At 43.8% G+C, this 26,532-nt stretch overlaps 1 protein-coding gene across 3 annotated transcripts; it reads right to left on the bottom strand.

The window, feature by feature from the left end:
* Positions 1-630: 630 nt before the first annotated feature.
* Positions 631-26,532, bottom strand: TAC1 (tachykinin precursor 1). Of its 3 annotated transcripts, none has more exons than XM_080975147.1 (6): positions 26,390-26,532; positions 21,617-21,887; positions 13,512-13,608; positions 11,781-11,804; positions 7,283-7,336; positions 631-1,322 (listed from the first exon to the last, which is right to left on the bottom strand). In XM_080975147.1, exons 2-6 carry the CDS (start codon positions 21,737-21,739, stop codon positions 1,273-1,275), a joined length of 348 nt encoding a protein of 115 aa, XP_080831273.1. In that variant the 5' UTR covers positions 21,740-21,887; positions 26,390-26,532; the 3' UTR covers positions 631-1,272. The 3 variants fall into 3 exon arrangements, with proteins under 3 accessions (XP_080831273.1, XP_080831272.1, XP_080831274.1); XM_080975146.1 differs by lacking the exon at positions 26,390-26,532 and adding an exon at positions 22,110-22,251; XM_080975148.1 differs by lacking the exons at positions 7,283-7,336; positions 26,390-26,532 and adding an exon at positions 22,110-22,238.

Raw genomic sequence — 26,532 nt, 5'->3', positions numbered from 1 at the left:
CTAAGTTTGTACCCTCTGTGCTTTCTGTTCTAACACTCTCTGGGCTCTCCAGAAAGTGGGGCGGGAATGCTGTCCAGAGACTGTGAATCTTCTCCTAGCTGCTCCCACCATTCCTTCTCAGTTCAGCCCTCCTCAGCACGGTCCCCAACACCTAACACACGCTTCTCTCATATTTGATAGGCACCAGCTGTGTATTCTCAGGCTCCCTTTTGGACCCATTGATTGTTATGGAGATTATGAGCTATGCACACTGACTCGGGAGTAACTCTCATTGAAAACAATGGGATCGACTTTTGAGTATACCTGTGTAGGATAGTGCTATTAGCTACTTAGATCAGGGATGTGGAACCTGTGGCCCTCCAGATATTTTTGGACTCCAACTCCTGCACCAGCAAGCAAAGTCAATGGTCAGGGATCATGGGAAATGGAGTCCAATAACCTCTGTAGGGTCATAGGTTCCCCCACCCCGGACTTGGATTAGAGTCAAGAGAAGGTAGAAAACACAACTAATACCTAATTTGTCCATCTCCATTCTGCCTGCACGCCCACTCTGCTTTGCGTGTGTGTGTGTTTACATCCAGTGCCTTTCTGTTTGAAATAATTACATCATTCCCTGCAAGTTGCAAAATCTCCAGAGTAGATTTTTCTTTTATTTAAAGTGTTAACTGCTGTAAAATGCCAGATAATGAAACAAAGACTTCTAGATTCACATTTAAAGCTCTCTCTTTTTAAAATATATGTGTGTGCATGAAACAAACAAAAAAAAAAAAAACATGCTGCAATGATACAAATATATTTTAGCTACAGAAATTACAGTACATTTTTCCCCCTTTTGGCTATGAACACAAATTGAGGCACTAGACACCAGAGCAAATTGGCGTTGGTAGTGAAGCTGATACAATTGCTATAAATTAACAAAGGTTTATTATTATTATTATTATTTTACCACTTTTTTAAAACATTTGGTGAACATCTCTTTCACGGAACATATCAAATAATGTGCTTTGTTGTGAAACACCAGGGATTTCTTTATTCCGTACGGAGTTGCCATAGTAGAATCCATCTTTCACATACCACTTTACTGTATGTATCAATGCCACAATAGGAAGGGGTGGGGGAAAATAATTGTGTTTTGTTTTTTTAATTAAATTTACAACGTTAAAAAAAGAAAGACCAGTCTTAAATAAATAATTCCTTGCAATGGCTCTTCTATATTACACTAACTTGGCCATTTAAACAAACAAATCTCAACATATAACGGACAGGGAAGTCTCATTTACGTCTCCTTTCGTACATCTGCGCTGCATTCCATTCAGAAGATCCTGGGAGGGAAACAAAACAACAACAAAGCATGACATGTTAATTTGAATGCCGTTCAGCTATCGGACATTGTATGAATCATGGTAAATCGGTCTAGAAGCATAAGCTTATTCCACTATAGCCTGCATAGGACTTCCAGGCCCAGTTCGGGTACCACATGTTAAGGAAGCCATTGACATTGAAGAAGGATGGAGAAGGACTGTGGGTCCATAGCAGAACATCTGATTTGCATGCAGAAGGTCCCCGGTTCAGTCCCTAGCATCTTCTAGGTAGGACTGGCAAAACCACTGCTGCTCAGTGTGAACATTACTGACTGTGACTCTGTATGAGGCTGCTTCCTATGTCAAACTGGAGTATATCCAGAGGAGGGTGACCAGGACAGTCTTATGAGAGATGGTTGAAAGAGCTGCATATGTTTACCCTGGAGAAGAGAACAAAGGAACATAAGAAGAACCTGTTTGGCAAGAGAAAGGGTGGGCTCTCCTTTGATGGAGGTATTGAAGCAGAGGCTAGGCAGTCATTGGCCAGGAGCGCTGTAGTTGCAAGATCCTGCCTTGTCAATTCCAAGTATGGAGTTAAGTCTATAGGACCTTCTACCTCTGTGGTTCTTTGAGTGTATGGAACTTTGGGGAGGCCAACTCCTGTTGAAATCAGGGTTGTCTTGGTAGCTTAGCACCCAGAGAGGCAAGTGCTGGGTGGGACCCATCCTTTTAGACAGTGCCCAAAGGTACCAAAAAGTAAATCAGAGAAAATGGTGGCATCCTAAGGTTTCGCATTACCTTTCTGCCTCTCCTTTCGTCCCTTCCCTCCACAGTAGTGCTGATAGCATTTGCTACAATAACTTTTGGACTGGCACAGATCTTTAAGGATGAGGGCTGCTCATGTTAAGCTGCTAAATAAGACGCCCAGTTGGTAGCCTCGTCTCATGTACCTGTTGCTGGGCTAAGCCACTTCAGATTACAGATGTGGGAGGATCAAATGAACGTTCCCACAAGTTAAATGTTCCTGCGCATTCCCTAGCTTGTCAGGACAGAAAGCAGGAGTCTCTCACATGTTTATTTTCTGTGCAGATTCTTGTTAACTTTTAACATGGTAGAGCATCCGAATTTATGACATCCTCCCTGGACCCAAATCTCACTGGCAGTTGATCAAGACCAGGAAAAAGCTGTGCACATGGCTGTTGTGATCAGGTGCTTTGCAGCCAAGAGTGTCCTTCCTTCCAGTATAGTTTTGGTTTCAGTGTGTGAAATGTACTGTGCTTTGCATTCCCCGCCTGTTTGATCTCTCCTCTGTAGGTCTCAAGTTGCGTTTGTGCATCCCAATTGAAGTGTGTGCCTTTGCCAGTGCATTAATTTCCCTATAAATCAATCATGGCTGCTATACCAATTGTGGCCCCCAGATGCTGTCGGCCTCCAACTCCCATGATCGTTGACTATTGGCCATGCTGACTGAGGCTGATGGGAGTTGGAATCCAACAGCATCTCGAGGGTCCTACAGGGTCCTCACCCCTGGTCTTCTGCTCCGAGTGGTTTTAGAACACAAGCTGGCAAAGAAGAGGGGCTCAGAATGGTGAGGAAATAAAGTGGAAGTCCTTCAAAGAACTGTTGGTGCAGGATGTTGAGGAGGAAAGATAAGAGAGACAAGCGAAAGCAGCAAAAAGAAAGCAGTTAACCAGGGATGGGCAAATCTCTCAATTCCAATTTCTCATCCCCCCCCCCCCATCTTCACTTCAGATTTCAATATCTGTTTGTGATTTTTAAAATAGCCCTCATAAAAATGTGAATTTCTCCTAATATATGCCCTTTTGTGAATTAGGTAGGTTTGTCTTTAAATGCAAATAGAATCAAATTTATTCCCCATCCTTAGACACATTATAACTAACATCACTGACTCAGTTATTCAAGAAGTGCCCTGTGGCACAGTAGCCAGCATTGGTTTGGGGCTGGGATGAAGTGGGGTGTTTAATTGTTCATCTGTGGCTACAGTTGCTCATTTACTGGTTAACTTAGATGTCAAATGAGATGCCACTCATTTCTGATAGCAAAAAATTCTGAAGCATTGCGATGCCCTACGATCAAGGCCAGCCCAAGGTATTTTGGCACCTGAGGTGAACCACAAAATGGCACCTCTGCTGCCAATTGAGATGAGAGGGAGGAGTGAAAACCAGCATTGGAATGAAAGGGGAACGTGGAGAGAAGCATTGGGATGAGAGGAGGAGGCGGTGGTGGTGGAGAAGAAGGCAGCAGAGGTGGCAGCAGGTGGATCTGCCGCTCCACCCAGGTCTGCTGCCCGAGGCAGCTGCCTCACCCTGCTTCATAGGCGAGGTGGCCCTGCCTATGGTACTGGAAGAGCAGCTAAGATCCCTTCACGCCGGCTTTTCATATAATCAGCTGCTGTGAAATTCACATCATCCAATAAGGAGAATGAGAAAAAAACACAGCATGCAACAGGCTAAATGTGGAAGGTAACTGCTCTGCTCTCTCTGCCCCTTCTAATTGCATTTCACTATTATGGGGTGGATTTTTAGAATGTCAGTCGAACCAAGGAAGCAGAGAAGGGTCCACACTGGCACACCTTTCCTTAAACATGAATTTTCCTGCCTTCAGCATTTGCTGCAAGATAAGAACCAGGGCTCCATCAGGGCCTGTACAGTCAAGATTTAGTTTAATCGCCCATTTGCTCTTACAGTTGGAGATAAAGTGGTTTTTCAAGTGGGGCTTTTCTAATCCACACTTGTGACGGATTAGAAATACAGAACTGGAAGTAGTTGTAGCAAAAGATGCCTCTAGTTTAAACTTGCTCTTCATTACGTTAAGAGGTTGGAATTAGAAGGGGCATAGCAAACGAAGTGCTTTGTATACTTTATATGACCGCTCTGATTCGCGGAACTGGCACTGCTACTGGTGCTGTAGAAGACTCATTCCACGTTTGTGAAATTGGTCTTTCAGTGTGGCAGGTTGAGTCTTCATTTGCCTGTGGCATCAGCTGACAATCTCCATGCAGTTGGGTCAGCTGGCAACATTCAGGGCAGGCCTGAAGCCTGGAGTTTGTCTCTGACTCACAAAGCCTAGGCAGTCTGGCTGGCTGAAAGACTTGGGAGAACTGGTGGCATATGAGGCAATGTGACAGAGGCCTGCTACATTCCCCTGGTGCCTCAGAGGGGCTAGACCGAGGAGACGAGAGAGGCTGAAAAATTATCTTAGCTACCTGTAAAAAGGGAAGGGCAGCACATATTAGTAGCAAAAATCACTTCCAGAACTTTGACCACCCCAAAGACTTGTGAACAACCCCTTCCTGTACAAGAAATGTTCCTAACTCGGTATCATCCTGGCTGCTTGATGGATTCTACCAGTCATCTACTCTAAAAAGAAGTCCTGAAATCCTAAATGCTTAAGGAAGCAGCAGAATATCACAAGGTTTGCTGAACAATAGGCCAAGACCTCAGTCCAGATTAATGCCTGCTCAGAGGTTCATGGGATCATAGTTCACTGATAGAGTAGTTGACTTGCATACCTTCAAAAGTTGCCAGATTCAATCCTGTGTATCTCCATTTATAAAGGATTACATAGTAGACAATAGGAATGACCTCTGTCTGAGAACCTGGATACTTACAGTCAGGGAAGACATTGCTGCATGAAATGGACCCACACAGTAACTCAGTTTAAAGTAGCTCCACACAAGCATTCAGAGTTTCTATCTGCCCTTCCCCTTAGTTAGAACAGCATACCCTCCATTTTTTCTCCGATGAAAACAGGACAACCTCTTCCATAATAGTAATTATACTATATATACCCTGTCTATCTGATTTGGTTGCCCTAACTACCGTAACTACTCTGAGTAGCTCCAGCATATATAAAAAACATAACAAAACATTAAACATTTGAAAAACTTCCCTATACAGGGCTGCCTTCAGGTGGCTCAGGGGTCAGATAACTCCCCTCCAACATTTCTTCCATGAAAATAGGGATGCTAAGGAAAAGCGGGACATTCTGGGATCAAATTAGAAACTGGGATGGCTTCTCTAAATCAGGAGCTGTCCCTGGAAAATAGGGACACTTGGACGGTCTGGAACAGGCCTAGTCCCCATAGACTTGGTTCAATTCTCCTAGAGGCAGAGCCTTTCAATGAGAGCTTATTGAGATACACCCAAAGAAAATGATATTATGCGATTGCTAATGTTTGCACAGTGCTGTCATTCCGTATAACAGCAGACTCAGGTGGCTGAGTGTCGACAGGACTGGACGCTGGAGAAGCGAAAGCGAGGTATCAACATACTTGTGTGAACCCCAAGGAAGGCAGATGTACAAAACCTTTTTTAAAGAAAGAGCAAAACAAAATGAGGCTACCCTTTCCTCACAAAAAAAACATAATAAGGATTGAACATGCTCAGTAGCTTATACAAACCATATATTCCCAGTTGGGAAACTGGGAGGCAATGACTTGCTTGACTCCCTTACAGCTCAAAATATCTCAAAAGCTGTCCGTCTGCCTGGAACCCTGGTGCCATCTGTAATGTCTATACAATATCTTTCAGAAAGGAGACTTCTTAATTTCAGGTTACTGTTATATAATTTCCAGTAGGTGACTAATCCCAGAGCTCTGGTGTTGCACAGTGAATTGGGAGCTAGGTCACAATCTTGCTCGGACACTTTGAAGAAGCCCCACTGAATTTAAAAGGACCGCTCTAAAGTGAATAAATTACAGGGTATGTCAGTACTACTTTAGCATCAACATTTGATTGAACTAAAGTGTGGAAAATGTCTCTTTAAAAAGAAACCACTTCCCATTTTTTGTTTTGTTTTTCTGCAGCACACCAAAATGCAATAAGAGGGGTTTTTTTTGTACATAAAACTCTGGTATATATCTCTAGCAATGAAAGACACTGTCCTCCTTTCATTTCTGCAATCAGATCTATATATTTCATTGTCTTCAGCCACTCAGGCTCTGTGGGTGACACCAGAGTAGAGGAGAAGAACAATGAATACTGAGATGATTGAAATCGGAACTTAATCTTCCAGGCTAGAATATTTCAGTTTCCAAGTGTGGTGATGAATATCTATTGTTCATGCTCACTTTAGGCAACTAGCTGTAAATTATTCTATACATTACAGCAATTCTGAAGTAATAAGATATTTTTTAAAAACATGGTTATTCGCACTTCTTGTATTTTCAGATCACAATAGGAACAGAATCTCAACTCGAGCTTGAATCTGTCAATTGGTATTTGCAAGTGCCTTAGTATCTAATGGCTACTCTACCCAGAGATAAACCCTACACTCAATTGCTCATGATTCATAGCAATTTGTAAAACTAAACAGAGTACCGACATAATATTGCAGTGATGAACGCTACTGGGTTGGAAATAAAGCAACCGACAATTGGAATTTCAGAAAAATAGTTTGCAACGCAAGCTTAAATAATTGCTAAATATGTTAGGCAGTTTGGTTTCCTACTCCACTTAAGAAAATAGCAGAGGGTGTTCCTTTAAAACCTTTCAATAGTCTATAGAACACATATAAACTAACCACAGTCTCTTTTTTCCTGTTATTCAGTAATTACATGTCTCGTGGACCCACTAGCAGACATCACATTTTCGGTGGGTAAATGAAGCCTTGATAAACTAGCAGCAACAGAATGACAGCTTAATGTGAAGATAGGTTTGACTGGAGAGGTATGGCATGGTGCCTTTCCCCTCCATGAAGCAGTTTTGCCACCCAAAAATATGCAACTGGTTGTTACTTCAGCCAAGAGCTGTTTGACTGAGGGAGGCACTGAAACTCAATGGCAGAGCTCAGGTTTGGCATGCACGAAGTCTCAGGTTCCAGGTGCAAGATGAGCCAATGGCGGGAGGCAACTTCCTATGTGAAGATGGATATGTTATGAACATACTTATTATCATTACTATTTAAAATAGTAGGTTAGAGAGGTTGTGCTTGCAGGCTTCGCTGTAGTTTATACATACCAGAATCTAAAGATCTTTTGCCCATGAGTCCAACAAATGAATCTGTTTTATGTCCTGAAAAATATATTTGGGGGTGTTTAAGTACATTTGAAATACAGCTTTCTCTCTCTCTCTTGTGGCAATGCGTGTTCATGGTGAATACACAGTAGAAACAAACTGCAATTGATTAAATGTGGCACCTCACTAGGTCTTAGTTTAAGAAAAGACAAGAGTACCCCTCATCTATTACTTCTGTGTCCTACTCAAATAATTGCCAGTGTTTATTCATTCAATATGGGTTTGGATTAGCAGTTAAATAGTGGTCACTGAGCTACCAGCCTCGTTTGAAAGCTACAGTTGTTCTTGAGCTGTCTTTAATGATGGAACATGTGCTGGGAAGAATCATGGCTTAATTCTTTCTTTTAAAATACCTTGAGGTTTCTTGGGGCTTAGCTTCAGTTACAGTTCCTTGGTTTTTGTAGCCAAGAGTCCCAGTCCAATGAGCTCAACTAGGGGGTGATGACACATTTTAGAGTGCATTTACTAAGTTCTGTAAGAAAATGTTGCCTTGCAAAAATACTTTTTTTAGGACGAGGCTAACATCCTTTGGTGCATGTAGGGAAAGTGAATTTTAGAGAGTCACACTAACTGGTCGGAGCACTGAGTTTGACTTTGCACCAGGGCTTACTGCAAAGCTTACTGCAGGGCCTTGGGCAAATTGTGACCCCCAGTGTAGCTGTTCTTATTGAATTGTTGCAAGGATAAATAATAGAATCTGTCAAGTTGGAAGGGACCACAAGGGCCATCTAGTCCAACCTCCTGCAATGCAGTAATCTTTTTGCCCAACGTTGGGCTCGAACCCATGTCCCTAAGATCAAGAGTCTCATGTTCTACTGACTAAACTATCTTGAACTACAAGACACTTTTGCAAGAATATTGAGAGTCGTAGTTAAGTAATTTCTGGAGGGCGGCAGGTACATTACACTGGCTGTGCACTGAGAAGTGCTATAGAAAGGACCGGTTACTAGAAATGTGCAATCAAGGTGCATCACAGACAACTTTCCTAGCCCAAAGTAGAAGATGGTGGCAGAATCTTTCACTCCCCCCTCCACACACTCTTCCTGATATTACCTGTATCCTCTCCTGTCCCTTCTGCTTGCCAGCTATTGCTCTATCTGTTTCTTTCAACTTATCTGTTTTTCCTTTGTGTTTCTTTCATGCCACTGCCCCCTTCTTCCTTTCTAAGCTTTAGAAGAATGATGCTGGATTAGATCAAAGCTCTGGCATCTACTCACCAAAAGTCTCTATTTCTTTTTCCTCCCAAAGGGAACATACATTGTAAAGGCTCACCTGGGCTCCACTGCTTACAGAAAGAAGAGAGCTGCAATAGGCTAACTTGACCAAAGACTTTCCCCTTCTTTAATTCCCCAAAACCGAGTGGCAGCTATAAATGCCCCCTTTGGAAAGAGTTTTGTCTAGTTAAAACTATTGATCAAGACAAAACAAATGGCAAAGCTTTCAGAAGCCAGACATCTGCGTATATAAAAGATTTGTCTCCCAAGCTGAGACAGCCTTGCTCAGCACACTATAATTTTGAAAGCAGCCACTAAGTACAGCTAGATGAGTTTTGGCTGGAAGAGTTTTAATTGTCATTCAAATGGGTAATCCTAGTGATTTAATATAGCCACCATCCCGGATGGCTAGGAGTCTTATTAATTTGTGGCAAAATACAACTCCCCTCCCCCCCCAAAAAAACCTCTTAGCATTGGTCTTATTGAAATCAAAGCATTTGGATTTGTATGGCTTTGGACAGTTTTGGGGAAAATATCTCTCTCTGTTGATATGCTTTTTCTCTAACAAAATGCAACCTGCAGTTTTTGTTGCCTAGGCTTATATATAATGTATCGCATGGAACAACCTAAATCAAATGACACGTTCAAGCTAGTGCTGGAATTAGATTTAGGCTGTAATACTATAAACCCTTACTTGGGAGTAAGTCCCATTGACCACAGTGGGGCTTACTTCTGAGTAGACATGTGCAAAGTTGTACTGTTTGACCCAAAATCACTATTGGTGCAGTTTGCATTAATGTGTTAACAATTGTAACAATCATTTATGGTTGCAAGATGTTCAGAGAACAAGACATCCCCACTCCAGAAGTAATAATGTACTATTTTGTGTACGTGTCTGCAAACTCTAACACCCCCCCCCCCAGACCTTGGGCTATGAAGTTCGCATCACAATGCAATCCCATGCAAACCTACTCAGGAGCAGGGGCGTAGGAAGGGGGGGCAGGTTCCCCCAGGTTCCATCATGGAGGGGGGGTGACAAACTAGCAAGGAACAATTACTGCCCTACTAGGGTGGTTCATAATATTATTATTTTTTTAAAAAAATGCCTGCTCCAAAAGTCTTATCTTACTACACTAGGGATTATATAGCTATATATGAAATTTCATGCATATCAGTTAATATATTGACCCTCCGCCACGAAAATAGCTGTTTACTTGGCTGTTTTCCTATGTCATGAAGGCTGAAATTTCAATTCATTAGAGCATTTACTGTTCCCAACCCTAACCCTGCAGAAAGCCATCTAATTAGACTTTAATTTGATTTTGACATGTTTTTAGGAGGTAATTTAATTATTGTTTGATTTTATACCAGTGCTATGTATCTGATGTTAGCTGCCCTGAGCCTGACTTCGGCCGCGGAGGGTGGGATATAAATAAAAGTTGTTTATTATTATTATTCCTTTGTAAGAAAATATGAAATAATGTAAAACCATTTTTCCTGCAAAAATAAAAATAAAAATCAATGTGTAGGGGGGTGACAAGAAATTTTTCGCACCGGGTACCACCTGACCTTCCTACGCCTCTGCTCAGGAGTTAGTCTCGCTGAGTTCAATTGGGCTTTTACTAGGTAAATCTGTTTACGATTGCACCTTAAACCAAATTGATTTAAGAAGAAGAAAAAAGCAACCATAGGAGCCTAGGTCAGGAGGCCTGGTTTTACTCTCACCTCTGGGTAGATTTGCACATTTAAAGTTTTGCTACTGTTCCCAGAGTTAAAGCCACAACGTTCTGAGTGCTGGTGAAAGAATGTCAGTAATGCTGCATGTTGGGTGGCCAGGTGCATAAGTGAGCAGGGCTCCTGAACCTTAAACAGCTGTGCGTAGAAGCCTGGACTTCAGCAGGTGCACCTTGTCATGCAAACCACATCTGGGGAAATCCCCTCTTCTACATACCTATTAAAGGTGCTAGAGCCCTGTCCCTCTTGTTTGTATCTGGTCACCCTAGCTCAGGCATAGGCAAACTCCAGGTGTTTTGGGACTACAACTCCCATCATCCCTGACCACTGGTCCTGTTAGCTAGGGATGATGGGAGTTGTAGTCCCAAAACATCTGGAGTTTGCCTATGCCGGCCCTAGCTGCACAGCTAAGCTGGGTCTGTGTGTGTAGCCCTCCAGATGTTGATGGACTCCAAGTCCCAGCAGCCCCGGCCAGCATGGCCAGTGGCCAAGGATGCTGGGAATTGTAGTCCAACAGCCTCTGGAGGGCCTATGCATGCCCTTTGTGCATAACCATAAGCTAGGGTTGCCAGATTTCAAAAAGTGAAAATCCGAACACTGGGGGGCAAAGATGCTGAGGGTTTTTTTTTTCCTTTTGTTTTGCAAAATCTCCGAATGAAGTTTTTACCTTTTTTTTTTTTTTTTAAAAAAAAATACAGAAATCACCAAAAAACCAACACTTCCTATATGGGCTGCCTCCCCCCCCCCCCCAGGTTTTCCTGGATATTGTAGCCACTTTTCAAAATTCTGCACGGAAGCCATTTTTGACAGATGAATCCCGGCTATGTCAGGGAAATTCTGGACATATGGCAGCCTTACTATAACCAGCCCTGACTAGAAGTGATACTGTTATTACTTTCACAAAGTGGCCGTGATCCAATGACACACTGGGGCACATTTGTGCCTCTATCAATAGTAGATAGTCATGGCTAGGTCCCATTGAAATCAAAAGTTAGTATGAATTCATGTTGCCTTCAGGGGAACCAAAGCTGGACTCTCACCCCTCTTACTTGGGAGTAAACCCCACTTCATTTGGACTTACTTCTGAGTAAGCAAGCTGTTGCCACAATGGAAATTCAGAGCAACCCTATGTGTGTTTACTTAGAAGTAAGTGTCACTGTGTTCAGAAGTGCTGACTCCCACTTAAGAGTCAGATTGGAGCCACGCAGTGATCACCTGATTCCCTCCAGTTGGCAAAAATTATCCGTGAATTATATTGTCTGCAATTACACGAAGTCCCCTGTACAGACAATCACAGAGCAGCTTTTGTTAACATGAAGCTCCAGAATGTACTTCAGCATTTCCCTGTTTCTGGTTTGGAAGCAATGAGAAACAGGTGTAAACTTGCAGTCCTGGATATCAGTTGCATTGAAATCAGCCAGAAAGGGCACACTGGGCAATTATTGTAGGGGAAGGAATCAGCATTATTTCCAGAAAAACCAGCATTAACTTACTTTTATGGGAGAGAGGGCTGTATCCTGGAAAACAATAAAAAAAGAAACAATTAGCTGAAGTAGTAGAGATGGCATTTCATTGTGTCGTGTTCATGAAAAGAACAAAAGCGTTTAGCACCAGCTCAGTAGCGTTACATTGCAGTTAATGCACTGATTATTTTCCGAATAATTCATGGCCACGAAACACTTTTCAATACAGGCACAATACGCCAGGATTGCTTCCTGCACGAGCTTCCTTTAAAAAAAGAACATGCCTTTATACATTCCCCAACTTCCCCACTAAATCCCTCTGCGAGGGATGTTCCGGATGCAAAATACAGCAATAAAATGAAATGGATTTTGTTAACTACTGGTTTTATATGCAGTGTAATTTAGCAGATTCACTGGTATTGTTGCTACTACTGTGTGTGTGTGTGTGTGTGTGTGCCCGCACACACACACACGCATTGGTGGATAAGGAGAGATCTTTTTACCTGAGGACCAACTTTCCTTCTGGGTAACTCCCCAGAGGCTGCATGCAAGTTGTGGAGGGGGACAGAGACATGAGTGGATGGAAGAAGAAATGTATATTGGTTAGCAATAGCTCAACAATGGAAGAACCAGACTGAAATACCTCTGAACATATGAGAAAGTAATATCTGGGATACAGCAGTCTCTGAGCGTCTCACCAGACACAGGAGGACAATTAAAGTCATAACGAACAGAGACACCTTCCAAGAAACATGGGCCCCTTTCTTTAACCATGTTAATGATCAAAATCAAGACCTTGTTATACCAACAGCTCAATATTCTCAGTGGAGAGGTCACGTTAAGTTATATGTTTGAACATTGAATGTGTAAGTTTCGGTCTAGAGTCAATGGATAGAACATACACCATTAGATGTACTGCTGGAAAAGCGTTTAACGGGTCTTGTATTTCTTTAAAAACCAATAACAATTCGTTTCTTTAAAAATGAAGAAGAAGAAATGCATATTTAACCTTTATACGGTTAGATACTTTGTATGTACCCCTCTCTGTCCGTTCAGGCAAGCAAAGGGCATTCTCAGAGCTCAAAGACATATTTTAGTCATGCAAAAACTCTCAAGAAGGATGGGAAGCAGGGCTGGTGAGGGGTGTGGCCTGGTGAGGGGGTGTGGCCTGGGGGAGGGGTGTGGCCTGAGTTGGAGGGCTGCATTCAGCATCTGAGTTTGAGGCTCCTCATCATAGCCTGCCCTGATATTATGCATAGTGAGGCTGCAACCCTAACCCTCAACTTGTGTAGCAACAATTAGGTTTCGGTGGTTAGGTTAGGTTTAGAGGCAATTAGGTTTCATTGGACATCCCTGTCTGCTTCACCAGCTTCTGCCAGTAGAGGAGGTGAGGTGGTCCTGCTACTGCAGAGACCCCAATTTCCTTCCTTCTCCAAGATTAACCCCATATTTCCAAATGATGAAGAATCACTGGGTGAAATTATTCAGCCCAGCACTAGAAAATACTTTGATTGCATGCAGCAGGGGGGTTTCTTTCCATGGGACTTTTCAGGACGGGAATGTAAACGTTTTGGTGTTTTGCTAAACGCATCGTGTCCAACCGCTAAATGTTAGTTGTGGTGGCTTTTAATTTTAAACTGATTCCAAAGAAAGGGAAGTTTAAACAATTTTGATAAAAGAGCCAACAGTTTTAGCTGAAACCATCTTGCATATAAATCAAGTGAGCTGCATGAAAGAGTGAGATCGGAAAAGGGTTCTCACCAGAATCTCGTTTGCCCATTAAGCCGTAGAATTGCTGAGGTCTTGGTCGCCTGGCAATTCTCTGGAGGAAGTGCTCAAAGGGTAGAGGCAACTCCTCCTGAAACAGAGATATTGTATCATTAGCGGAGCACTCGGGGTGCGATACTGACAGCGCAATGTTGGGTGAACAAAAAAAGAAGCCCTTCAGTCTGGAGGTATTAAGTATCACTCAGCATATGGTGCTTTAGTTTCCTCACTTTTCTTGTCTGCCTTTTCCCAAAGTCTCCAGGGAGAAATGATCCTGTTGCAAAGGAAAATGTCTTTCCATCTAAGGCCAGATTATGAACTAAACAGAATCCAGACAGAACTCCAATCAAAATCCAATCTGGAATCAAGTTACCCTATGTTCTGTCACAAGGAGGCCGCTAGGGGGCAGTGGAAATACAAAGTCAGAAAATCCCAAAACTAGGGGCAAACTACACCTCATACTGAAGATCTGTGATGAGCATTTTGCGTGAAGAGGTAAACATAAGAACAAGGATGGACAATTTAGATCAGAGGAATGTATATGTTTGGAAGTGTAAGATGCAATTTCCTCCGGTGCTCCAGTGTTTCAGTTAAATTTAGAATCTCATTAAAATATCCAACTATTAGCATCATTATTCTTATCATCACACAGCTTTGCATTGTTTTAAATTTGCAGCACATTTTAAATCTGCTTTAGAACATCAGGTGAGTCACCTGTGGTTTGGCCCTATGGGGATGCATTCATTAAGGGATGTGCTAATCGTTCTCTTAAGGAGCTTTTACATGAGAAGCTCACCTGTGCTCTTGAACTTTTTTGGCACTGTTTGTAGCAGGTGTATATGTGAGAGCTGACATGGAAGGGAAATTAAATGGGTGTGGAAAGCAATGGAGCTTTCATATTCCCATATCATGTGGATTTAAGCTGGATCCGTTGTCACACGGGACACATAAAAGCCACCACTGTTTTATATTTAGGAAGTTTGGTTATGCTGGGCCAAAAGCTGAGCCCAGCATACAATGAACGATACAGAAAACATGTTTCCTGGACGGAAGCTGTTGGCAGTCAAGACTTGTGCGCATAAAAGCACGTTAAAAGTACATTCTTTCCTTTGAATAATTCTGCTCCCTGTAGTTTAAGGGTTGCTAGGAACTCGAACTCTAGAAAGCTGCTGTCAACCATTGTAGACATTACTATGACGATGATGATTACTATTCATTACCCAGCCCTTCACCTCAGGGTCCCAGGGCAGTTAAAACACAATTTTAAAAACAGTTTAAATTAACTTTAAAATACAGAAATAAAGTGGTCCCAAAAATATACATCTCAAGTGTCAAGAGCCAGAGGTAAAGAGGTGCATCTTTAGTGTTTACCCAAATCTGTATAATAAAGGTGCCAGATGCAGCGCTGTGGGGAGGCAGCCCCACAATTTAGGGGCAGCCACAGAGAATGCCCTTTCTAGGGCCACCACCCCACCACCAAGAGGGCTCCCTCTGCTGATTTTAGCACCTGAGAGGGTCTGCAGGGAAGGAGGCCATTTTTCAGGCATTTGAGACCTGAGTCGTCTCAGTTGATGTGGACTCCTTGAACTGGGCCTGAAAACGAACTGGCAACCAGAGCAACTGTTTTTAAAATAGGGTTATATGAAATCTGAAGGATATGCCAGCCAGTAATCCAGCTGCTGAATTTTGGACCCATTGAAGTTTCCAAGTCATCTTTCAAGAGCAGCCCCCCATAGAGCACATTACAATGATCCAGTTTGGAAGTTACCAAACCATGGAGTCCAGCGGTCTAGTCATTTCTATCCAAAGGGGGCTGTAGCTGGCGAACCAACCAGAGCTGGAAAAAGGCACTGAGGCCACCTGAGGCTTCAGTGACACTGTTGAATCCAGAAAAAAAACCCAAACTGCAAACTTGCCCCTTCCAGGGCTGGCCACCTCCCAGATGTAAGGACTCAGAACTCATAACACATAACACCTCTGTCTTTTCAGGATTCAGCTTCAGTTTATTGACCCATATCTGACCTATTACTGCCTGCAAGCATTGGTCTAACACCTCGACTGCCTCTCTTCATTCAGTTGGAGCAGAGAGATAATGCTGGGTGTCACCTGTATATTGATGGCAATGCACTCCAGATGTCCTGATGGCAGCTTCCAAAGGCTTCATATAGATGTTAAACAGCATGGGGGAGACTACATAACAACTCCCATGGCACTGATTCAAAGTCTCCCATGACTACTTTCTGGAAATGGCTCTGGAGATAGGAGTGGAAACACTGAAGCACAGTCCCGCCCCCCTTGAAATGCTCTAGTCTAGGCAGCTTCCTATGTTCTTCTGTGTGAGCTCACATGCAACAAGGCTCACCACTGCACACCAAATAGACACAAAACCACCTCTGCTGGGTCTTTGGTTTTTAAAAAGTAGGAGCGTGCTGGACGGAGCGTGTTTTCTAGCCTGAAACCAAAATATATTGCTGCTCAGGGTTTTGGGAGAGGCACTCTAGACATGCACAGAGGAGCTTTTTTCATAACTAATCCAGATGTTCCCCAAATCAATCAATTCAAAGCAAGTGCTGGAACGAGGGTGTGACTCACATGCGGCACTCAACCCACAATTTAGATTTGCATTACTTCTCATATGCAGTGGTTAGGCATGTATTAAACACTTTAAAAAAGAAATAAATAAAATCAACACCAGCACAGCATTCTGTGCCGCCATGATCCCAATGTCGCTATTTTTAAATTTATTAAAAACAATTTGCTTATTTTAGCACGACTCCCTCTATTCCCAAAGTTCAGAGGAGAGTGCCACTGTTCATGTGGCCAAAATAGTACCACCCGTGCACAAGAGGGAGGTAACAGCAGGCTCTGGGGAACCCCAAGATGATGAGAAACTCCAAAAGTAGTCCAGTGTGGATTGAGTATTAGCATCTTGGTATGCTGACTGATCTGGGAGAAAAACAAACAGAAAAACAAACAAATCTTGGAGAGGGGAGGGAATGGAATGGAATAGCAAGGGGAAATGGTATGGCTGGCTGACCAGAACTGTGAGCACAGGGCTCATCCACATGGTGTTTTGCTACCCGAGGCAAATGAGACAATAGCATCCCTTCCCTTTCCATGTACCAAAGGCAAACGTATTGGCGACTGAAGCTTATTCAGCACTGACAATGGAACAGCACCTTCTAACAGCACCTGAGCAGGACAGGTGAGGGGCAACTCGGCAAGCTGTGCAGGATGCGCAGCTCTGTTTTCCAACATCTTGCCACTGCTTTCCGCTTTTCAGGCAACCAGCTCACTCTGCCTGGTGATGGGGGCCAGCCCTGACACACAGCACACTGCAGCACTTCGTGGCAAGTCACACTTGCTAATTCTTTTATGGAGAGGGGCACAGCAACAAAGACTTTCTTCCTCCAGCCACTGGTAATGTGTCAAACCCTTAGGCACCCACTAACTGCTGAGGTTATATTGAAAACCTGCCTGTCTGTCAGTGTAGACTGTGGTCCTTTGGGAGAAATGGTGGGATATAAACAAACAAACAAACAAACAAACAAACAAACAAACAAACCAGACCAGACAGAGAATTTCTTAAAATTCAAGATTCTCAGAAAGTTGAATGCTGCAGCTAGTATCAAATTCCATGTGTGACTCAGTTTTGATCATCCACCAAATTTTAAAAGTGGATGTTGAGACAGGAATAGGTAGAATGTCCCTTGCTTACTGAATTACTTCAAATTAACTCAAAACATCTTCTTTAAGCCTTCAGACATCACAAGGTGTTGTTAGTGGTTCAGAGCAAGACCTAACAACAATCTATTTCTGCTCAGTTGTGCTGCCCAACCATTTCTAATCAACCCAGGTGGCTTTTGGTCAGGATGAAGCCGGATCCATACATGCACATTGCTTGATTTCTCATCCCTCAGTCAACTGTCACTTGATGTCTATCAGCTGATTCTATTGAGCCCCATACTTAAGGTTTTGTGGGGTATGATATGAAAGCTGTTGTGTCTGGTCTGTGGCGGTTCTTTCAGCAATCACTTGGTGTGTAAGCTCACTTTAAATATGATAACATTTGAATGTGTGTTGGCTAGTTTAGGAAAAAGATAACTGAGGATTAAGGATCCTGTGAAAATGGACAATGGATGCCATGTTTCTCTAGGAGCTCCATCTCTCCAAATCTTTGGGAGATGACCTTTTACTTCTCCCCTGCCAGCAACTTTTTATCATTATCTATAGTCCTCTTTATTTTTGATGACTATGTAATAATGATGTACTTTTGCTGCCCTGAAATTAGCAGGCATTTACTCAAGGTGTAGCAGAATCCCTAGCATTTCCTCATCAGCACTAAAAAAAACCCCATCACTAAGAGGTCAGAGTCTAACAAAAATTAAAGACCAGCATGTATGACACTAAACTGAAGTATGATTCTGAGTCTTAAATTCTGTGTTGGTGCCATCTTCCCTGTCAAGCCCAAGCAACCCAACCAACTGGCAGAAGATGGTCTTATTCCATGGGCGAGGAAGCTGTGGCTCTCCAGATGTTGCTGGACTCCAACTCCAGCCAGCAGGGCCAATGGTCAGAGATGATGGGCGTTGTAGTACAACAATGCCTGGAAAGTCACATAGAATCATAGAATTGTAGAGTTGGAAGGGACCACGAGAGTCATCTAGTCCAACCTCCTGCAACACAGGAATCTTTTGCCCAATGTGGGGTTTGAACCCACAACCCGTGCTCTACCAACTGAGCTAGGTTTCTAACCCTTCCCTCCCCCATTGTAGAGAGGTAAAAGAGATTCAATTTCCCTGTTCTAAACCACTGGAGAACAAATAGCAAGCAAACCCTGGTGTTCAGTCCAGATTCCACCTCACTGCGTTTTGCAGGGTGAGGAACCCTGGAGTGATATGTGCTACAGATGCACTCAATTTCACATTCCAAAACTGTATTATTTGAGCAAACTGCAGAGGAGGTCTTGAAACTGACAAAATCTCACACAATCTCACATTATTTGCTTAAGAAACATGCCTTTGGAGAGCAGCGCTGCAGAGCAAACTTAGGACCCCATTGCAATTCCCCTATTGCCTATATCCATTGTTACTGTGGGCAGAGACAAATAGAATCAGTTGTGCATGTTCTTTTGCACTGCCCCTGCTATCAGACAATTCGATCTAAGTTTATTAATCAGTTGGTTGTTAGTAGGGAATGGCATGCAGATGAATGTAAGGTAGCCTTCCTTGTGTTTACTCAGAATGGGGATAAGACAGAGTTAGTAGCCAGGTTTCTGCAACACGCAGTGAGAATTTGTGGATGTTATCCAACTTTAACTTAAGTATTAGATACAGGTTTTTGATGAGTGATTTTATGGTATTGAACCCTACTGCAATCCTGTATATACATGCCAATAAAGGTAAGAAAATTCCAGTGCTATGGAAGTTTTCCCAGAACCCCAGTATGACAAGGTAAAACAACATAGTTCAGAGAAACTGACAGCTGCAGCTCAGCCTACATATTGTATTTACAGTGGTACCCCGGGTTAAGTACTTAATTCGTTCCGGAGGTCCGTTCTTAACCTGAAACTGTTCTTAACCTGAAGCACCACTTTAGCTAATGGGGCCTCCCGCTGCTGCTGTGCCGCCGGAGCACGATTTCTGTTCTCATCCTGAAGCAAAGTTCTTAACCTGAAGCATTATTTTTGGGTTAGCGGAGTCTATGTAACCTGAAGCGTATGTAACCCGAGGTACCACTGTATTAAGAAATATATAGCTTGCCCTTGAGATTTTCCTGTTTTATCCTGTGCCCACTGGTAATCACTCCCTATTTCTCATCCCATTATAATTTGCATTACAGTTCAGGAGCGCTTTGCTGTTGTTTGTGTTTGTGTGTTAGTGATAGAGAAGAATCCTTGTCATTGTCTTCCATCACCCTTAAAGATGCCCCAAAGACTGTATCCAGTACTGGAAAAAAGAAGGGGGAAATGACAGCAAGAGAAAACCGCCACTGCCACCACTCCAATCTGAAACAGAGCAGGGCATGGATGGCATTGACCTGAAAGGATGGAAAGGACATTGGAGTCTTTAAATAATTTGGATGCATGTCTGCCCAGAAGCCTCCTGCTTCAAATTTTCTGGTGCAAAGTTGGAAGCAAGACCAGGAACTGTTGCAGGAGGACACATGTTTCATAGGCTCCGAAGCATCTTTCCATTTTATGGGCACTGTGCTACCGGCATAGTCTAGATCAATAATAGTCAATGTGGTGCCCTACAGATCCTGTTGGGACTACAACTCCCATCAGCCCCAGCCAGAAAACCAATGATTGAGGATGGTGGGATTTGGAGTCCAGCAACCTCTGTCTACCCTGGTCTAGATATGTTGCAGGCAACCCTGAATGTGGGGAATGCACTCTAACCTTGGCATGCAGGTGGCTTGCAGATAAGCAACCTGAATAGCACCTGGGAGACCCACAGATTCTTATCCCTATATTCAGGCACTACCTGGCTGTTGTTATTATTCTCAATAATAATTTATTATTTGCCTTCCAAGCAATCACCCCAAAGTGATGCACAATAAAAGCAGTGAAAAACAGCAAAACACAAATGCACAACCAACCAACCAATACATTTAGTACAAAAGTAATGCAATACAAAATAGACACTAAGGACAAAGACCCACCTATCTGGCTGGGAAAGGCTGTTGGAGCAAATGTGTCTTTCTAGAAGGTAAAGATAGTGGGCACCTGTGGAGCTTGACAGAAATGTTATTCCACAGGACAGGAGCACTTTAGAGCTGACTTTTCTCTACAGTGGTACCGTACCTCGGGTTAAGAACTTAATTCGTTCTGGAGGTCCGTTCTTAACCTGAAACTGTTCTTAACCTGAGGTACCACTTTAGCTAATGGGGCCTCCCGCTGCCACTGCCACATGATTTCTGTTCTCATCCTGTGGTAAAGTTCTTAACCAGAGGTACTATTTCTGGGTTAGCAGAGTCTGTAACCTGAAGTGCCTGTAACCTGAAGCATCTGTAACTTCAGGTGCCACTGTATTTCTATCCCTCTATCCTATACCTGGAACCTGTGTGACACTTTTGCCCCATGAGCTAATGTAACCAGTCTTGGGAGGGTGAGGAAGGAAGTTGAAATCTCAAAGAAGTAGCCTCTCAACTTTGTTATCTATTATCTCTGGTGGGGTCTGGCAGGGGAAGAAATGGGAATTTTTAAGGATCGAACTCCAAACGACCCCTGCGCCCCGCTTCCCAGTGCAATCCGCTCAGAAGTTGTTTCATTAGGATGGTATAGGAGTTCTTATAAAACACACTGCATCTTCGGTGTCCGAAACGAATAAAATTTTCCCATTTTCTCAGCTCTGGCTGCGCAGCCAGCCGAATCTAAAACACGCTTAACTCCGAAGTAAACTCCCACCCTCTTGGCTCGGATTTACTCTCAGATTAAGCGTGCATCGGATTGCAGTTTTGCGGCGCTGTCCGATGCATAAACCCCACCTGCGTTCATCGGGGCTTGGCCGTTCGCAAGGAAAGGACGGCAGCCTTAATATGAACGAAGAAATAAAAAGAAAGTGCATTGGGTGGCGTCCAACTAAGCCCTACTCAGAGTAGATACGTTGAAATTAATGTACATACGGGAGCCATGCCCGTTACTTTTAAGGGATCTGCTCTGAGTATAGCTAGCGATGAAAAAAATATATCTTTCTTTCTCGGTCTCCTTTGCTTCTAATCTTTAACGGGGCATCCACAGAACCGTCCGCAGTTTCTCCGACGACGCTGTGAATTCCTTTGCTGGGGAGAAACATGTTGGCAAGTTGCATGGACAGACGAGGGTTTTGAGAAAAAACCAACCCTGTGGATTTGCCTTCCTCTCCCTGTCTAATAAACACACACACACACACACACACACACACGCCCCGGAGAAAATCGCTGTGCACCGGTGAAGCCCAGGACTTTCCCCAGACGTGATCTCTGGTTTTAGAACCAGTTCAAACTCAACAGCAAAAATCAGCACGACCCCAGTAACACCCCACCGCCCGTGCGCCACCGTCGAAAAAAAGCCACCACCGGACTTAGCCGTCGGGGCTTGAAAAGCATCTTTCGCTCACCTTGTTTTGGTCGCCATCGGACCAGTCCGACCAGTAATTCAGCTCCTCGTTGTCTCCCAGCTCTTCCGCAAATGCTTGAGCCGAGACTAGGAACAGCACGGTCAAAACCGCCAGGAATTTCATCGTCGCCGCCGCCCGCTTTCCTCCACGTCGAGGAGCAGCCCGAGGAACCCTTGGCGGGACGGCAGGAGGTGGAGAGGATGCCGTCGAGGAAAAGCCCGGACCGTCGTCCCCTCCTCTCGCCCTACGGCTGCTGAAAAGTTCTGAGAAGCTGTAGCAAAGAGACAGAGACAGAGAGAGAGAAATGTGAGGGGTGGGCGTGTGTTGAATACAGGCTTTCCCCTCCTTGCCAGCGCATCTCAGCCTAGACGAGATGAAAAGAAGGCAAAGGCGGCTGGTCCTCCCGCTGGATGCTGCGGAGAGATGCAGGAACCTGGATGCAAGTGATGCCTAAGGCAAGGAGCCAACGCTGAAGCACGGAGAGGGCACTTACTGTGAGAGGACGCTGCTGCTTCCCTGGGTGTGGGGCTCAGTGAATGCACACCAAGCCAACTCTCTCCACTTTATATTCCTGGCGGTGGGGAGGGCCAGAGAGCTTCCTCTGCCTCAGCCTAATTGCTCCCTGGTATTTATCATGTGAGTCACATGAGAAGACCCCACCCGCACAGGCCGCCCCAAGGCGTGATGGAGACGGATCAGCATCCAGTCACCTCAGGGCTCGCTTGCTTCCTTCCTTCCTTCTTTTGGGGGGTGGTGGCCCCCTACTTGAGAGTCTGCACGCAGAGAGCCGTATTCCGTGTGGTTTTTCCAGATGATGCAATCTGGGGTTTGTATCTACGTAGGAAGGAGCCCTCTCCTTCCAGGCCTCTCCAAGATGCCTCTTGTGCCATCGTCCCAGGAGGCCCCCGATGAATCATCAAAGCAGATCTTAGTGACTCATCCGGGGTGACTTTGTGAAGACGTTTTTGGATGTCAGGCCCTGCTTGGTTTGAAGATGAGGGGCCTCAAGGCCTTGCTTCAAGGAGTGGAAGGATGACTTCTTCTTTACAAAGCCCTAAATAAACCACTAGATCAGTAGATGATAGATAGAGAGAGAGAGAGAGAGAGAGAGAGAGAGAGATAGATGATAGATAGATAGATAGATAGATAGATAGATGATAGATAGATAGATAGATAGATAGATAGAGACATCAAATTTGCAAATGATTGCACAAGCTGTGTGACTTGGCTGCACGAAATGCTTATGCCATTGATAATGCAGATGCAGAGAAATCAATCTTGGGTTGCTGGTCTGCAAACTTTTTCCTTGCTTTCTCCATCATGTACAATTTCCAGGCTCAGTTGCTAAATGCCACAGAGATGGACAAGGACATTCATTTGCTAGGCAGTAGGATTGCTAATGCCCCTGTTTCAACACCCCCCCCACCTCTGCTTCAGAACTTGAACTGCAATGAGAAGGAAGTCTGCTCTGTCTCCTGCCCAGTTGTACATCAAGGTACAACCCAATTGCATTGTGGTACTTAGATTTCATATATTTTGGCACTTTGAAGGATATGAATGGCTCTCACTCATGTTATATGGGCTATGAGGAATGTAGAAAACTTTGACCTACTTGGTTAGAAGCCAGGGGAGTGGAGCAGCAGAATGAATCCATCTAGTGTCATTTCAAGATCGCATGTTAGGATCTTGGTGCTAGGGCAGGATCCAAGGTTAGGTTCCTCTACTGTAATCAGTAACGGCTTCCTCAGGAACAAAGAGACAATCTTGTCTGAAGGAGCAAGGCTTTCCTCTGTTTCTGCTGACCCAGAAAGGTGAATTCAGTGCGCAATATCTTTTAAATTCTGCTTGTGCAACAGTGCAATCCAAGACCTAAGATTGCAGCTCTATGTTTGAGGGTGGCTCACACAAAACAACCATTGCAATTCCCAGGTACTGCTAATGAAATGCTGTGGGCGCTATCGTTTCTGTTTGTGACTATGTTATGTACTTTCCCCCCTTTTTATATTGTAACCCTCCCCCCCGGGGGGGGGATCCTCAGATGAAGAAATTTAATACAGTGGTACCTCGGGTTAAGAACTTAATTCGTTCTGGAGGTCCATTCTTAACTTGAAACTGTTCTTAACCTGAAGCACCACTTTAGCTAATGGGGCCTCCTGCTGCCACCGTGCTGCCACTGCACGATTTCTGTTCTCATCCTGAAGCAAAGTTCTTAACCTGAGGTACTATTTCTGGGTTAGCGGAGTCTGTACCCTGAAGCGTCTGTAACCTGAAGTGTCTGAAACCCGAGGTACCACTATAAATGAAATAAAATAAATGAAAATGAAGTACAGCTGCTTAGATTAACTCCCATCAGCCTCAGTCAGACCAATAGTCAGGGATAATGAGAATCCAACAATATCTGGAAGATCACAGGTGAGCCACCCCTGCTATACACATGTCTCTAAAAGCAACCTTATTTTCAAGGGGAACCATATGCTTCCAGACTGACAGGCACTCAGCCACTGGAGTTGGCTATTAGAGGGAATGATCAATCCATTTCAGTTTGATGAACTTTCTTGGCCAGTTTACAAAACTCATCATAAGATGTTAGCTTTGTGTACTTTGTTGTTATGGTTGTTTTTAAAAAATAACCCATGTATTTTATTCTTTTGTGTTTTTACCCTGCTGATTGATGATGGACAGAAAATAACCCTCATCTGATTCAGCCTATGAGTCAGATATGATATCAGGTACTCATCCAAAAGGTTTTCTGGCAGGTGGTAGCAGTGTGATGGAAACTGAACTGGTCTACTTGCCTTTACCTGTAGATTCCCCCCTTTACCTTTTTATTCTCTTTGCAGCTAGAAAGAAAGTTGTCTTGACAGTAATTTCCACTTAATGGCTCAGGGTGTGATTAGTGGCAAGAGAGGATTATTTGAACAAAACAGTCCAATTAGGAGAAATCTTTACTCTTATGTGGGAAGAAAAAATATATACTGGACAGAAAGTTCCTGCTCACTCTGTATTCAGAAGCACCTATTTTGATCCTTGAATAGTTTTGCACAGGCTTTAGAGACGTTTGCTGATTTGCTGCTCGGGAGAAATATATATTAGCGTCCTTCTCTAATTTGTGTGCTCAGGGAGCTTTAAAATATAGTTATGAGTTTGGGGTCTTAACCTGGGTGCTAGACCCCTCTAATTGCTGGATCCAGCAGGTGTTAGAATTTAATCAAAATTCCTAACTCTTGGAACAGCCAGGCTAGCCTCCTGGTGAGCTCATAGAATCATAGAGTTGGAAGGAACCCCAAGGGTCATCTAGTCCAACCCCTGCAATGCAGAAATCTCAGCTAAAGCATAGATGACAGATGGCCATCCTACCCCTGCTTAAAACCTCAAAGGAAAGAGAGTCCCCAACTTCTGCTGTCAAACAGCTCTCACTGTCAGGTGATAGCCTGGGTGGACGATGAGACATTAAGGGCGTGGTGTGAAACAGCAAATATGTGGGGGCCCCTCCCTCAACAGATAAAACCAGAGTTTAGTTTTAATAGGAGCAGTGATGTGACCTAGCAAGGAAAGCAGCAATCTGGAGAGAGGAAGAGCAATATTTGAGAGCAATGTTTGATTTCTGTTTGAATCCAAGGTTGCAGCTATGGGAGAAACAAGGCCCTTTTGGGGTGTTTACGCTGTGAGCCCGTCCATTGTAGGCTCAGGTTGTATATAGGTGGAAATAAACCATATATTAGAAAGACACTACAGTCTCCACTATGCCTCATTTCCCAGAGGAATCATGAACCCTCGGCAGGCACCTGGAACCCCACTCGGAGATAGGAGTGGCATGCAACAATAAATATGCGTTCAGGCATGCAACCCCCAACCCCAGCTAAAGTGGTTCAGTCTGGAACAGTTTTGCCCTGTTGTCTATAAAACCTCTCATATTATATTCCTGTGGTTTGCATCTCAAAAGGCACTCCTGTGCCATGTTCCCTGTGGCTGGATTTATCATAGAAAATTACATTCAGTCTGCTAATGAACATTTATTTGTGCATAACAATATGCCTGAATCATCTCCAGCCTCCTTCCATGATGGTCCTTTTTTCCACCAGGGTCCTCTCTTAGGGACAGAAGAGCATAAAAAGAGCCCTGTTGGATCGGATGGGAGGCTCATCAAAGTCCAGCCAACCAGGTGACCAAGGGCACTCTCGCCATTTTGGATTCCCAGCAGCTGACAGTCAGAAGCATCATACCTTTGAAAGCTCAGTCAGAACATAATTTGACACTAACCCAGCGGTTCTCAACCTGTGGGTCCCCAGATGTTGTTGGACTACAACTCCCATCAGCTCTGAGCTCAGTTCTTGCTAGCTAGGGTGATGGGAGTTGTAGTTCAATAACATCTGGGGACTAAGGCTGCTCTAACCCCTATATCTCACTGACCTTTTTCAAGCAAATGTCTGGTGTATCCTGTGTTGGAAGCCGCCCAGAGTGGCTAGGGCAACCCAGTCAGATGGGTGGGGTACAAACAGTGCTTTTTTTTAAGAAAAAAAGGTGCCGGTACTCACCATGAAGTCATTCTAATAAATGCCACACTTTTAACATTTGTGGGGGAAAGGTGCCAGTACCCCCAGAAAAAAGCACTGTGTACAATTAATAAATTATTATTATTATTATTATTATTATTATTATTATTATTATTATTATTACGAGAGCACTCGCACACTGTTGATGTTAAATAAATGTAAAATAAGAAGAGCATATAAAGTAAAATGTAGCTCAAGGCTGATGTACACATTCACATACATTACTCAGTGATTTGCAGCTGAATACATGAATTGCCGCCAATGGAAAGCATAGTCCAAAGTGGTGTCAGGGCACCTGAACTTTCCCTCTGCCTTGTTTAATCAGCGGTGGCCATCTCACACGGTGATGAATGTGTCCACGTG

This window comes from Podarcis pityusensis, assembly GCF_964106645.2.
Source record: "Podarcis pityusensis genome assembly, chromosome: 12".
Taxonomy (NCBI): Eukaryota; Metazoa; Chordata; class Lepidosauria; order Squamata; family Lacertidae; genus Podarcis; species Podarcis pityusensis.
This window is presented reverse-complemented; position numbering and strand designations above follow the sequence as displayed.